Here is a 15,899-nt window from a genome sequence, read left to right as displayed (position 1 = left end):
GGGCAGAAGGAAGTTTAGGCCTCCCATGCCTGGTCTACTCCCCTCCTTCGATGGCGAAACCCTCCTGAACCCTCTCTACGAGACTTACCCCAGCCCTGAGAACCATCCCTTCTGTCCATGGCAGTATCCTACCACCCGACATTGCGCTCCTGTTATACTGCTTCCCATCGGATTTGGACAGGAACCTGACTGAGGCTATACAGATGAGATCTGGGAATTTAAATCTGCCAGACCTCACGTTGCCGAGGTCAGTTCATTGCCCGCCTCGGCCCGTCTCCCACCCAGAGTTCAAATCCGGGCTGATATTTCCTCGATACTGCCAGATGGGTGGCAGTGGTCTTTCTCGGTCCTGTTAATCTCTGTGTTCCTATGTTCCTGACTCTGCCTTTGCTAATAAGCATTTTGGAAATGGTCAGAAAGCAAAACATCTATCAAAAGAAACTTAAAGGTTTTCGGAACTGTATGTGATGTCTGCGTTGAAAATAGACCAAACTCCATCCATTTCAACAAGTTTACAATCTGATGCTGTAAAACGCACCTTCAGCTCTCCCTATTCAATGGGTTTACAACCTATCTCACTATTTATCATTCAGCCTCACTGCTGGTGACAGCGTGACAATGACTAAAGCAGGACTACCGATCATGTTGATAGCTGTTAAAACAACAACAGGATGGAAAACAAACTTACCACTTTTTGCTTCTGTTTTGCTGCAATGGAAAAAGAACATTTTTAAAGAACAAATGATATAGTCTTGGATATTACTATTTGCAAATTCAGTTGCATCAAATCTCAAGTAGTTAAATATGAAAGGTCAATCCAGCTGTCAAAATCTGCATAATTTCAAATAACATCTATAACATAAATTATATTGCAGAAATGATGCTCAGAATGTTTTCATAGGGTGTGCTATTTCTCTGTAGCAAATTCAATGATTATAAAACTCAACATGGCAGAACTACAAGACACAGAATACAAGCTTAGCATCCATTTTGAACTGGATCTACTTTTGTTTTTAAAATTTATTCCTAGGATGTGGGTGTCGCTGGCAAGGCCAGCATTTATTGCCCATCCCTAAATTGCCCTTGAGAAGGTGGTGTTGAGCCGCTTCTTGAACCGCTGCAGTCCTTGTGGTGAAGGTACTTCCACAGTGCTCTAAGGGAAGGAGTTCCAGGATTTTGACTCAGCGATGATGAAGGAATGGCAATATACTTCCAAGTGAGGATGGTGTGTAACTTGGAGGGGAATATGGAGATGGTGATGTTCCCATGCACTTGCTGTCCTTGTCCTTCTAGGTGGTAGAGGTTGTGGGTTTGGGAGGTGCTGCTGAAGAAGCCTTGGCGAGTTGCTGCAGTGCATCTTGTAGATCGTACACATTGCAGCCATGGTATGCCAGTGATGGAGGGAGTGAATGTTTAAGATGGTGCAAGGGGTGTCAATCAAGCAGGCTGCTTTGTTGTGAATGGTGTCGATCTTCTTGAGTGTTGTTGGAACTGCACTCATCCAGGCAAGTGGAGATTATTCCATTACAGTCCTGATGGTGGAAAGGCTTTCGGGAATCAGGAGATGAGACACTCGCTGCAGAATACCCAGCCTCTGACCTGCTCTTGTAGCCACAATATTTATGTGGCTGGTACGTTTCTGGTCAATGATGACCCCCAGGATGTTGATGGTAGGGGATTTGGCGATGGTAATGTCGTTGAATGTCAAGGGGCGGTGGCTAGATTCTCGCTTGTTGGAGATAGTCATTGCCTGGCACTTGTGTGGCGCTAATGTTACTTGCCGTTTATCAGCCCAAGTCTGAATGTTGTCCAAGTCTTGCTGCATGTGGGCATGGACTGCTCCATTATCTGAGGAGTTGCAAATGGAACTGAACATCAGTGAACACTTCTGACCCTATGATGGAGAGAAGGTCATTGATGAAGCAGCTGAAGGTGGTTGGACCTAGGACACTGCCCTGAGGAACTCCTGCAGCGATGTCAACCGCAATCCCTATACTGAGCAGTCACCTTATTTCGGTAAAACAGCAACAAACTCATTATTTTTGTACATATAAGAGTTCTTAGGGTTCAGAATACACTGATAAACCATTCGAGATTCACTCTTCTGGTTTATGACAGTTTCTGAACTCCTCAATGTGTTACTTACTTCATAATGCAATGCACACAGTGATACCCACAAAGTTAAAGACAGTTGAGAAATTGCAAGTCGAATACTCCAGGTGTGATTAAATAGCAAAGACAAATTCACCTGCAGAAGGGGAGGGAGAACGCCACGTACCAGATACCATATCACCGAGGCTGGAAGAAGAGTTCCCACTGGACTTCCTAATAAAAAAATATAAAAAGTAATTAAGGGAGTCTGAGTAACATTGAAGAATGTGCTCGCTGACCTACATTGGCTTTTGGTTAAGCAACGCCTCGATTTCAAAGTTCTCATCCTTATTTTCAAATCCCTCCATGGCCTCGGCCCTCCCTATCTCTGTAATCTCCTCCAGCCCCACAACTCCCCGCGTTCTCTGCGCTCCACTAATTTTGCCCTCCTGAGCATCCCTGATCATAATCACTCAACCATTGGTGGCTGTGCCTTCTGTTGCCTAGGCCCCGAGATCTGGAATTTCCTGCCTAAACCTCTCTATCTCTCTTTCCTTCTTCAAGACGCTCCTTAAAACATACCTCTTTCACCTGCGCTAATTTCTACTTTTGCGGCTTGGTATCAATTTTTTTAAGCTCATAATACTCCTGTGAAGCACCTTGGGATGTTTCACTAGTTAAAGGCCCTATAAAAATACAAGTTGTTGTTGTTGTTAGCTATCCAGTTCACATTCAGAGCAGATTCAAGGTCCTTACAATTTCTCGATGATGTTACATCATGAAAATAATCAATTATCAAAAAAAGGAATTGACTGCCAATATCTGGATCACATAACAGACTTATCGAGGCTCACTCATTTGCAGCAAGGTTAAAAAGTGTAACCTACTTTTATGTGGCTTGCTATTAAAAAATAAACATATACACTGTATTTATAAGGGTTTATGATAAATCTCATTCTTAATATGTCCCGAATGATTTTGACTAGATAGGTAAAATGCAACAGATTTGGGGACGGTTTCATAATGTCACTGACTGGAACCCACTCTCTCAGTAAAACATAGCACATGACTTTTAACAAAAGAGTGTGAAGTAGCCAGAAAATGTGTTTTAACTGTATACATTCTATTTTGGGATATACAGTTACTGCAATAGTTTGCTGCAATAAATAATAAGCTGAATAGGACCCATAGTTCACGACTACCCTTTGGCCAGTGGAGATAGGTTGGAGTTGCCAAATCCCCTTTCCTAGAAATCCCACTAGATCTCTGGAATTTAGCAATCGGTATTTAATTCATAACGACTGGTTTGAAGGATATATCATTAATTAGTTATGGCTTAATATCATTATCGGTGTACATTTTGATTATTTTATTCTATTTTAGAACGCCTATGTGTTATTGAGAGAGCGGGAAAGTGGTAACATTGTATTCTCTGTTTCCAGGTTACAGAGAGCAGACACTAATTTTGGCATTGGACTGGAGAGTCTGTAGTTTTTTAAATGGCCTGACTGTAACTTTCTAGGAGATAAGCTATTCACTAAAAGTCTGTTTATTAATGCAAAAGTTCATTTCTTCCCATTTTGGTTTCTGTCATTCATGATATGGAGGCATTATTTGTGAAGCTATTATGGATTTTGATAGATTTTCACCAGCAGCAAAGCCAACCTCAAGCCACAGTTAGGCCTCTTGTCCCATGCCCTGCCGAGACTTGGCAATAGGTGGCCATCTTAAATAGATATTCATTGAAATAAAGTGCTGGAAATCGAGCCACGGTCCCTACTCAGTTCTTTCCTACATTGCAACAGTGACTACACTCCAAAAGTACTTCATTGGCTGGAAAACACTCCAAAAATATTTCATTGGCTGTAAAGCGCTTTGAGACATCCAGTGGTCGTGAAAGGTGGTACAAGTACAACGTTTCAAATCCAGAATTCCAAAAACCGGAATTGTCCAAAAACCAGACATTTTTGAGGCGGCCAAGATGGCGACATCGGGCAGCAAGGGACGAGGAAACCGGTAAAAAATGCAGCACCGGGGGGGAGGGGGTGCAGGCGGCAAGAATCGGCGGACGGTGAGGAGTGGTGGGAATAGTGGCGGGCGACGATGAGCGGAGGGCAGTAAGGAACATCAACAGCGAGGTCTGAAAGCCGGCAAGACCCAAAAACTGGGACGGATTCGAACCTGAGGTTAGGACATAAGAAATAGGAGCAGGAGTAGGCCATACGGCCCCTCGAGCCTGCTCCACCATTCAATATGATCCTAGCTGATCCGATCATGGACTCAGGTCCACCTTCCTGCCCGCTCCCCACAACCCCATATTCCCTTGTCTTTTAAGAAACTGTCTATTCCTGACTTAAATTTAATCAATGGCCCAGCTTCCACAGCTCTCTGAGGCAGTGAGTTCCACAGATCTACAACCCTCAGAGAAGAAATTTCTCCTCATCTCAGTTTTAAATGGGTGGCCTCTTATTCTAAGATCATGCCCTCTAGTTCTAGTCTCCCCCATCAGTGGAAACATCCTCTCTGTGTCCATCTTGTCAAGCCCCCTCATAATCTTACATGTTTCAATAAGATCACCTCTCATTCTTCTAATTCCAATGAGTAGAGGCCCAACCTACTCAACCTTTCCTCATAAAACAACTCCCTCATCTCCAGAATTAACCTTGTAAACCTTCTCTGAACTGCCTCCAAAGCAAGTATATACCTTTGTAAATATGGAAACCAAAACTGCACACAGTATTCCAGGTGTGGCCTCACCAATACCCTGTACAACTGTAGCAAGACTTCCCTGCTTTTATACTCCATCCCCTTTACGATAAAAGCCAAGATTCCATTGGCCTTCATTTGCTGTACCTGCATACTAACCTTTTGTGTTTCTTGCACAAGTACCCCCAGGTCCTGCTGTACTGTAGCACTTTGCAATCTCTCTCCATTTAAATAATAACCTGCTCTTTGATTTTTTTTCTGCCAAAGTGCATGACCTCACACTTTCCAACATTATATTCCATCTGCCAAATTTTTGCCCACTCACTTAGCCTGTCAATGACCTTTTGCAGATTTTTTGTGTCCTCTTCACACATTGCTTTTCCTCCCATCTTTGTATCGTCAGCAAACCTGGCTACATTACACTCAGTCCCTTCTTCCAAGTCGTTACTATAGAGTGTAAATAGTTGGGGTCCCAGCACTGATCCCTGCAGCACACCACTAGTTACTGATTGCCAATCCGAGAATGAACCATTTATCCCGACTCTCTGTTTTGTTAGTAAGCCAATCCTCTAGCCATGCTAATATATTACCCCCAATCCCGTGAATTTTATCTTGTGCAGTAACCTTTTATGTGGCACCTTGTCAAATGCCTTCTGGAAGTCCAAATACACCATATTCACCGGTTCCCCTTTATCCACCCTGTTCGTTACATCCTCAAAGAACTCCAGCAAATATGTCAAACATGACTTCCCCTTCATAAATCCATGCTGACTGTGCCTGACCGAATTTTGCTTTTCCAAATGTCCTGCTACTGCTTCTTTAATAATGGACTCCAACATTTTCCCAACCACAGATGTTAGGCTAACTGGTCTATAGTTTTCTGCTTTATGTCTGCCTCCTTTTTTTAAATAGCGGCGTTACATTTGCAGTTTTCCAATCTGCTGGGACCTCCCCAGAATCCAGGGAATTTTGGTAAATTACATCCATTGCATCCACAATCCCTGCCGCTACTTCTCTTGCCAGATTTCAGATTTGATTTTCTTATCCGAAATCCGGCAAAACCCAAAATCCAGCACGGACTCAGTCCCGAGGTTGCCGATTTCAGATGATGTACCTGTATATAAATCCAAGTCTTTCTTTCTTTCTTTCTTTCTTTTTCTTTCTTTCTTTCAATCTTACATAACAAAAACAATCACCCAAAGCAGACTTATAAGTATTTGAGCCTCGACTGCTTGCCAGTGGCTAACCAACTGAGGATATACCACTCAGAAAATAAAACTTAAAGCTGATAGCAGTGCAATCAATCATCGAAGTTCACTGAAGCATTCTGTGAGGATACTTACCTGCCTCTGCTGTGCAGCTATAGTTTGCCAGTAAGGGGTGAATCCAGTAAAAGTGACCATGAAGCTATCAGATTGTTGTAAAAACCTAATTGGTTCATTAATGTCCTTTAGGGAAGGAAACCTGCCGTCCTTACCCGATCTGACCTATGTGTGACTCCACTTTCACACCAATGTGGTTGACTCTTACCTGCTCTCTAAACTATCCTAGCAAGCCATTGGTTGCATCAAACCACATGGTTGTGATACAAGAAAGCAGCCCACCATCATCTTCTCTGGGCAACTAGGGGATGGGCACTAAATGCCAGCCTTGCCAGCAACACACACATATACTGAAATAATTATTTTTTACGTAAAAGAAAACACATTATTTTGTCAGGTAGGAACTAAAATAGCTATTTTTCTGTAATTTTAATAAGAGCATAATAACATAAATCGGAGCAGGAGTAGGCTATTCAGCTCATCGAGCCTGCTCTTACATGGCTGGTCTTCTACCTCAACTCCATTTTCCTGCACTATCCCCATATCTCTTGAATCCCTTAATATCCAAAAATTGAGCGATATCAGTCTTGAACAAAAGGGCCATCCCCTTATTCTGAGACTGTGACCGCCCGAGTTCCTGACTCCCCAGCCAGGGGAAACATCTTCCCTGTCAAGCCCTGTAACAATTTTATATGTTTCAATGAGATCATCTTTCATCCTTCTAAATTCTAATGATGCAGAATCATAAATTATTTCCAAATTGTGCTTATAATAAATTTTAAGTAGGGGGGAGTTGAAACAACAAATCAAAGTTCAATATTATTTTCCTCTTTTTTATAACAATACCCCACGTGAGCAATGCATTAGCATTTCTCGCTCAGGCCTAGCAGCGAAGCACTGTCCACGCTCGATCAGCTCCGTTGGACGGCCACATCGTTCACATGCCCGATACTACACTCCAAAAACAAGCGCTCTACTCAGAACTCCGACACAGGCAAGCGAGTCCCAGGTGGGCAGAGGAAACACTTCAAGGACACCCAAAGTCTCCTTGAAAAAGTACAACATCCTCACGGACACCTGGGAATCCCTGGCCCGAGACCGTTCAAAATGGAGGAGAAGCATCCGGGGAGGCGCCAAACACTTAGCGTCTCTTCGCCGGGAGCACGCGGAAGCCAAGCGCAAACAGCAGAAGGAGCGCACGACAACCCAAGCATCCCACCCGCCCGTGCCTCCAACCACCATCTGCCCCACCTGTGGCAGAGACTGTAGGTCCTGCATTGGATTCACCAGTCACCTGAGAACTCATATTAGTGTGGAAGCAAGTCATCCTCGACTCCGAGGGACTGCCTAAGAAGGAGAAGGCATTTATGTAAAACTATAATGTTTGCCTGTGGATTTTCCTGTTCCTAGGCGCAATGTTTAGAAACAAATGGAGTCTTCCCGATTTTCCATCTATTTGGTGCAAGCCGTGGCTCAGTGGGCAGCACACTCACCTCTGAGTCAGAGGTTTATGGATTCAAGACCCACTCCAGAGACTTGAGCACACAATCTAGACCGACGCTCCAGTGCAGTATTGAGGGAGTGCTGCACTGTCAGAAGTGTCGTGTTTCGGATAAGACGTTAAACCGAGGTTCCAACTGCCCTCTCAGGTGGATTGTAAAAGATCGCACGACACTATTCCAAGAAGAGCAGGGGAGTTCTCCCTGGTGTCGTGGCCAATATTTATCCCTCAATCAACATCACTAAAATAAATTATTTGGTCATTATCACATTGCTGTTTGTGGGACCTTGCTGTGCGCAAATTGGCTGCCGCATTTCCTACATTACAACAGTGACTACATTTTAAACGTACTTCACTGGTCATAAAGTGCTTTGGGATTCCCTGCGGTCATGAAAGGCATTACATAAATGCAAGTAGAAATATAGAAACAAAGAAATTTACAGCGCAGTAGGAGGACATTTCATCCCATCGTGTCCACACTGGCCGATAGAGTCGCATGGCCCTTGGTCAGCAATCATTACCCTTTGCTTCCTAACTCCAAGCCAATTTTGGATCCAACTTGCCACTTTGCCCTGTGTCCCATGGACTTTAACCTTCATGATCAGTCTATCATGTGGGACCTTATCTAAAGCCTTGCTAAAGTCCACATATACTACATCGTTATGCACTACCCTCATCGACCCTCTTGGTTACCTCCTCAAAAAATTCAATCAGGTTAGTCAAACATGATCTTCCCTCAACAAATCCATGCTGACTGTCCCTAATTAATCCTTGCCTTTCCAAATGTAGATTTATCCTGTCTTTCAGGACATTTTCCAATAATTTTCCCACCACCAAGGTTAGGCTGACAGGCCTGTAATTACTCGGCCTATCCATTTCTCCCTTCTTAAACAAGGGTACTACATTAGCAGTCTTCCAATCCTCCAGCACCATGCCCAGTTCCAAAGAGGACTGGAAAATGATGGTCAAGGCCTCTGCTATTTCTTCTTTTACTTCATTCAACAGCCTGGGATGCATTTCATCTGGGCCTGGGGACTTATCTACTTTCAAAGCTGTTGAACCCCTTAATACTTCCTCTCTCACTATATTTATTTCATCCAGAATATCACACTCCTCCTCGATAGCAGTATCTGCATTGCCCCTCTCCTTTGTGAAAACAGATGCAAAGTATTTGTTAAGAACCCTACCAACACCTTCCGCCTCTACACAAGATTTCCCTCATGGTCTCTAATAGGCCCTACTCTTTCTTTAGTTACCCTCTTACTCTTAATATATTTATAGAACATCTTAGGGTATTCTTTAATTTTACTGACCAAGAATTTCTCATGCTCTCTCTTAGCATTCCTAATATCCTAAAGACCTCCACCTCTTGTGTTGGGCTTGCTACATACTAACTAAAAAAGTTCCCTTGAATGCATTTCAAGAATTCTGCACCCTCTATACCCTTCGCACTAAATTTGTCCCAATCAATATTTGGGTAGGTAAAATCCCCTACTATTACCACCCTATGGTTTTTGTACTTCACAGCAATTTGCCTGCATATTTGCTCCTCTATCTCCCTCCCACTGTTTGGAGGTCTATAATACACTCCCAGCAGTGTGATTGCCCCTTTTTTATTTTTCAATTTGACCCATATGGCCTCATTTGATGATCCCTCTAACACATCATCCCACCTCACCGCTGTAATAGTTTCTTTAATCAGTACCGTGACCTCACCCCTTTTTACCCCCTTCTCTATCTTGTATAAAAATCCTGTAGCCAGGAATATTGATCTGCCAAACCTGCCCCTCTTTCAGCCATGTTTCTGTAATGGCTATAATGTCATACTCCCAAGTGTCTACCTGTGCTCTTAGCTTATCTACCTTATTCGCTATACTCCTTGCATTAAAGAATATACCATTCAGCACAGGAAGACCTTCTTGCTTACTACTTACTAAGCCCTGTTTCCTCTGTCTTATAGATTCACTTTCTAGATTCTTGCTATCCAATTTCTGCTTTACTTCCTTCACTTTTGAATTTGTTCTCAGGTTCCCATCCCCCTGCCAAGTTAGTTTAAACTCTCCCCAACAGCACTAGCCAAACTCCCCGTGAGGATATTGGTCCCAGCGCTGTTGAGGTGCAATCCGTCTGGTTTGTACAGATCCCATCTCCCCCAGAAGGGGTCCCAATGCCTCAAGAATTTAAAGCCCTCCCTCCTACACCAACTTTTCAGCCACGTGTTCATTTCCTCTATCCTTGTATTCTTATACTCATTAGCACGTGGCCGGAGATTACTACCTTTGAGGTCCTACCCTTTAATTTTCTTCCTAGCTCCCTGAATTCTTCTTGTCGGACCTCATCCCTCATTTTACCTATGTCGTTGGTCGCGATATGGACCACGACCTCTGGCTGCTTACCCTCCCCCCCCCCCCCCCCCCCCCCCCCAGGATGCCCCTGCATCCGCTCTGTGACACCCTTGACCCCGGCACCAGGGAGGCACAAAACCATTCGGGAGTCATGTCTACGGCCGCAAAAACGCCTGTCTGTTCCCCCAACAGCGCCGGGACCAATATCACTAGGGCTCTTTTATTCTTTGTCCCTCCCCGCTGTGCAGCTGTGCCACCAGTGGTGCCTTGGAATTGGCTCTGGTTGCACTCCCCAGAGGCACCATCGTCCTTACCGATACTCAGAAGTGAATATCGGTTTGAAAATGGTTACATAATACAGGTTGAACCTCCCTTATCCGGACTCCCTTATCCAGCACCACCCCTCGTCCGGCACCATTCCTGGCCACCGGGTGGCGCATGCGCAGAACTCCAACATGAACAAATTGAGGTCCTTCCTCCCTGCTGACTCCCGCAATCGCTGGCCTGACCCCGCGATCCACTGACCAACCCCCATGATCTTTCTGCCGCACTCCCACCCCTAAGCCAGCCAGCCCCGATATCCCCTTGCTCAGTACCTGTACCAACCAATTTAACGTGACTACCCCTCGTCCGGCAAAATTCCTTATCCAGCATAGGCCAGATCCCGAGGGTGCCAGATAAGGGAGGATCAACCTGTATATGTATCTCATAGCCCACCCACTCTCGGGAGTGAAAATATGTCCTTGGCCCATACATAAGTTGCCATATTCTACAATGTAGATAGCAATAAGCTGTCTCCATTCTTTTTTGGAGGGACGACTCTCACTTCATAAGGTATTTTGATGCCGTGCACCATCTACAGCTGCGAAGAATATCTACAGCCCCCCACCTCTGTGTTTGTGATTCTGAGCAGATCATTAGAAGGTGTAGAATAGCAGCCTCTATATGATTCATGCTGGAAATCTCAGCGGGTCAAGCAGCATCTGTGGAGAGAAAGCAGATGTAACATTCTGATGAAGGGGCATCGGCCCGTAACGTTAACTCTGTTTCTCTCTCCACAGATGCTGCCTGACCCGCTGACATTTCCAGCATTTTCTGTTTTTATTCCAGATTCCAGCATTCGCAGTATTTTGCTTTTGTGCTCTATATGATTCTCCTGTCAACTGTCCCTCCCTGCAATTGAGATGAGAAATGAACCAAGCTATGCCCTGGTGCTTATCTGGAGCAACACTACCGAGATTGACAACTCTATGGCACGGGATTGAACCACGCAAAGCTGCAGGTCAACACTGCAATAAAATACAGGGGGGATGGAGGGAGTACTTAACTTGTGTGAGGAAGGGAGGATGGAAAATTCCCAGCAAAATTTGCGCCACCCTTTAAAATTACAGTTTAACAAATATGTAAAATAATAATTTTCAATGCAGTATTTTTGTTAAAGACTCTCTTATCAGAGCCCAGTGATAGCCTAGTTACTTTTGCAGTTTCACCAATTTTCTTTTTCTTCCCTCCAATTTAATAAAATCCACCTCCCCAAAATACAGCCCAGTTTATACAGATATTTCTTACAGTGTTAAAAAAAGAGAACTGCTAGCATTGCATAAAGAGTCACTATTGCATAAAGAGGCTCTGTTTCTCTTGCCTCATGAGAGTGACTCAGCTTCGACATACAAACTTTTACAGCCTGTAAAAATTAAAATGCATGACCTCACCTAATTATGGCATGATGAGTGTGATAATCACATTAACACATGCACCAAAGTATGAAAATATCGCAGTTCAATTAGACATGAAATCTTGCTGAATGTATTAACAGAAAAACATGCCACAGCATCATCAAATCTTACAGCACAGAAAGAGACCATTCGATCCATCACACCAGTGCCGGCTCTTTGAAAGAGTTGTCCAATTTACTCCCGCACCCCAACGGTTTCCCCATAACATGGTAAGAATATGGCAAATGGAATATAATGTGGAGAAATGTAAAGTTATTTACTTTGGTAGGAAAAATAGAAAAGCAGAGTATTCTTTAAATGGTGAGGGATTGGGAAATGTTGGTGTTCAGAGGGACCTGGGTGTCCTTGTATAGAATCACTGAAAGTTAACATTCAGGTGCAGCAAGCAATTAAGAAAGCAAATTGTATGTTTGCCTTTATTACAAGAGGATTTGAGTTTAAGAGTAAACACATCTTACTGCAATTATATAGGGCCCTGGTGAGACCACACCTGGAGTATTGTGTACAGTTTTGGTCTCCTTACCTAAGGAAGGATATACTTGCCATAGAGGCAGTGCAACAGAGGTTCACCAGACTGATTTCTGGTATGGAGGGATTGTCCTATGAGGAGAGATTGAGTAGACGAGGCCTGTATTCTCTAGCATTTAGAAGAATGAGAGGTGATCTCATTGAAACATACAAAATTCTTACAGGGCTTGACAAGGTAAATGCAGGGAGGATGTTTCCTCTGGCTGAAGAGTCTAGAACCAGGAGTCACTGTCTCAGAATAAGGGGTCGATCATTTCGGACTAGGTGAGGAAAAACGTCTTTACTCAGAAGGTGGTGAATCTTTGGAATTCTCTACCCCAGAGGGCTGTGGAGGTTCAGTCTGAATATATTCAAGACAGAGATCGAAAGATGTTTGGATATTAAGGGAATCAAGGGATATAGGGATAGTGCTGGAAAGTGGAGTTGAGGTAGAAGATCAGCCATGATCTCATTGAATAGCAAAGCAGGCTCAAGGGGCCGAATTGCCTACTCCTGCTCCTAATTTTTATGTAACCCTGCAAATTAGTCCTCTTCAAGTACATGTATAATTGCCCGTTAAAAGTTTCTATGGAGTCAGATTCCACCACCCTTTCAGGTAGTGCGTTCCAAATCTTATCAACCCTCTGTGAGAAGAAATTTCTATTATTTTCCCCTCTAGTTCTTTTACCAATGATCTTAAATCTATGACCATTGGTTACCAACCCATTTACCAGAGGAAATACTTTCTCCCTACTTGCTCTATCCAAGCCACTCATGACTTTGAACACCTCTATTAGGTCTCCCCTGCACCTTCTCTGCTCTAAGGAGAACAATCCAAGCTTCTTCAATTTCTTCACATAGCAGAATGCCGTTATCCCTGGTATCATCCTGGTAAACCTCCACTGTACCCTCTCCAGGGCCTTGACATTCTTCCTAAAGTGTGGTGCCCAGAACTCTACACAAGATTCCAGCCGAGGCCTAACCAGTGATGTGTAAAGATTTAGCATGACTTCCTTGCTTTTGTATTCAATGCCCTTATTTACAAAGCTAAGTATCACATTCACTTTCTAAACTGCCTTATCAACTTGCCCTGCCACCTTCAATGATTTATGAATATGCACCTCCAGATCCCTCTGTTCTTGCCCCTAGCGCCTCCTTGAAATAGTATCAATGAGATTATACTGCCTCTTCATGTTTCTTCCAAGATGCATCACTTCACACTTATCCATATTAAATTGCCCATTTCACCACTCAGTCTATGTCCTACTGGAATATTGTGTTCAGTTTTGGTCTCCTAATCTGAGGAAGGATGTTTTTGCTATTGAGGGAGTGCAGCGAAGGTTCACCAGACTAATTCCCAGGATGACAGGACTGACATATGAGAAGAGACTGGATCAACTAGGCCTTTATACACTGGAGTTTAGAAGAATGAGAGGGGATCTCATAGAAACATATAAGATTCTGACGGGATTGGACAGGTTAGATGCAGGAAGAATGTTCCCGATGTTGGAGAAGTCCAGAACCAGGGGACACAGACTTAGGATAAGGGGTAGGCCATTTAGGACTGAGATGAGGAGAAACTTCTTCACTCAGAGAGTGGTTAACCTGTGGAATTCCCTGCCGCAGAGAATTGTTGATGCCAGTTCATTGGATATATTTAAGAGGGAGTTAGATATGGCCCTTATGGCTAAAGGGATCAAGGGGTATGGAGAGAAAGCAGGAAAGGGGTACTGAGGGAATGATCAGCCATGATCTTATTGAATGGTGTGCAGGCTCGAAGGGCCGAACAGCCTACTCCTGCACCTATTTTTTATGTTTCTACATGTCATGTATCCTACATGGTTACCACTATTACAAGGTGTGCCACCAGAGGGTACCGCAGTGGGAGACTTGTAGGTTGCCTGTACAGGTGTGCCAGGCCTAGTATAAAAGGCAGGCCACCAGGGGTGATCCTCACTCTGAAGTTATCAATAAAGGACTAAGGTCACTATAGTTCAAATACAACATTATCATTCAGAGCATCTAAAGACATAACACTCCTGAAGTCTGCTACTATCCTGTATCCTGTTCACTATTTACTACATCGCCAAGATTTGTATCATCTACAAACTTTGAAATTGTACTCCCTATACCCAAGTCCAGGTCATTTATATATAAGAAGCAAAGCAATATTCCTAACACTCGGTGCAGGAATGATCCCCGTATTCTATGTGCGTTCCATCTTAACATTATATGTTTTTTTTGTGTTTCCAGAATGAACACGTGAACTATATTTCTGGAATGCCAAGCATTTTCTTCTTGGTGGGAGACTTTCTATTCGATTTCCTGGGGGGGGAGGGGGCCATACATATTTCTCTCCAGTCTGATACACATCCATTCACCACAACTCTCTGCCTCCTATCCCTTAGCCAATTTTGTGCTCAAGTTACCACTGTCCCTTTAACACCATGTGCTTCTATTTTCTGAATAAGTCTGTGAAGTGGTTCTTTATCAAATGCCTTTTGAAAGTCCTTATATACAAAATCTACTGCGCTACCTTCAACAAGCCTCTCTGTTACATTATCAAAGAATTCACTCAGGTTACTCAGACATGATTCACCTTTAACCAATCCGTACTGGCTGTCCCATGTTTCTCCAAGTGAGTATTAATGTTATCCTTGACAATGGTCTCGAGTAGTTTTCCCACCACTGAGGTTACACTGATTGGCCTGTAGTTACCAGGTTTATCCTTCTCTCTCCTTTTTTGAACAGGGTTGAAACATTTGCAATCCTCCTGTCCTCTGGCAGCACTCCAATATTAAAGAATGATTGAAAAGTTGTGGTCAGAGCTTCCCTCAGCAACCGAGAATGCACGCCATCCGGACTGGGGAACTTGTTAACTTTAAGTGATGCCAACCTTTTTAGCACCTCCTTTCTATATATTTGTATCTTTTCCAATATCAATACTCTCCCTCCTCTACTGCAACATTAACTTCATCCTCTTCTTTTGTGAAGACAGATGAAAAGTACTCATTCAGTACCTCAGTCATGCTCTCTGTCTCCACAAGAAGACTTTCTTTTTTTGTCCCTAATCGGCCCCACCATTTTTTGAACTGTCCTTTTAGTTTTTATATGTTCAGACAATATTTTTGTGCTCCCTTTTATGTTACCTGCTAATCTTTTCCCATACTCTCTCTTTGCCCTTCTTACATCCTTTTTCAAATTCGCCCTGCACGCTCTGTATTGTGACAAAAGGTCATCGACCTGAAACATTAACCATGTTTCTCTTTCTGCTTATTGCTGCCTGACCTGCTGAGTATTTCCAGCATTTCCTGTTTTTATTTCTCTCTGTATTCTGCCTGGCTTCGATTGTATTCTGTAACCTGGCATTTGTCATAAGCCTCCCTTTTCTGTTTTATTTTAACCTCTATTTCCTTTGTCATCCAGGGAGCTCTGACTTTCGATGGTCCATCTTTCCTCCTTATGGGAATATTTTTGGTTTGTACCTCAACTATCTCCGCCTTGAAGGCCTGCCTTCAAACCAATAGTCCAATGTGCACAGTGAGTGCCTGAGTCTTATATCAAGTACTTATGTATTAATAAAAATATTTGAGGGTAAAATATTTATGTAATGTTCAACAATTTTCTTCTCATTTTCATTCTAAAGTTATGTGTTTTTTCCCCATTGCTTTCATCTGGTTTCATCTCCACC

The 15,899-nt window shown here is 43.3% G+C and overlaps 1 protein-coding gene across 3 annotated transcripts in view; it reads right to left on the bottom strand.

Moving 5' to 3' along the window:
• cacnb4a (calcium channel, voltage-dependent, beta 4a subunit) overlaps positions 1–15,899 on the bottom strand; it is a 287,970-nt gene that overhangs the window by 85,823 nt on the left and 186,248 nt on the right. For 2 of the 3 annotated variants that reach the window (XM_070875297.1, XM_070875298.1), the window contains exons 5-6: positions 2,249–2,325; positions 689–708 (exon numbers count right to left, since the gene is read on the bottom strand). In XM_070875297.1, coding sequence (XP_070731398.1) covers positions 689–708; positions 2,249–2,325 — 97 coding nt within the window. The remainder of the gene's footprint in view (positions 1–688; positions 709–2,248; positions 2,326–15,899) is intronic. The other variant, XM_070875299.1, reaches the window with a different exon arrangement.

Source organism: Pristiophorus japonicus, chromosome 3 (genome assembly GCF_044704955.1).
Source record: "Pristiophorus japonicus isolate sPriJap1 chromosome 3, sPriJap1.hap1, whole genome shotgun sequence".
Lineage (NCBI taxonomy): Eukaryota > Metazoa > Chordata > Chondrichthyes > Pristiophoridae > Pristiophorus > Pristiophorus japonicus.
This window is presented reverse-complemented; position numbering and strand designations above follow the sequence as displayed.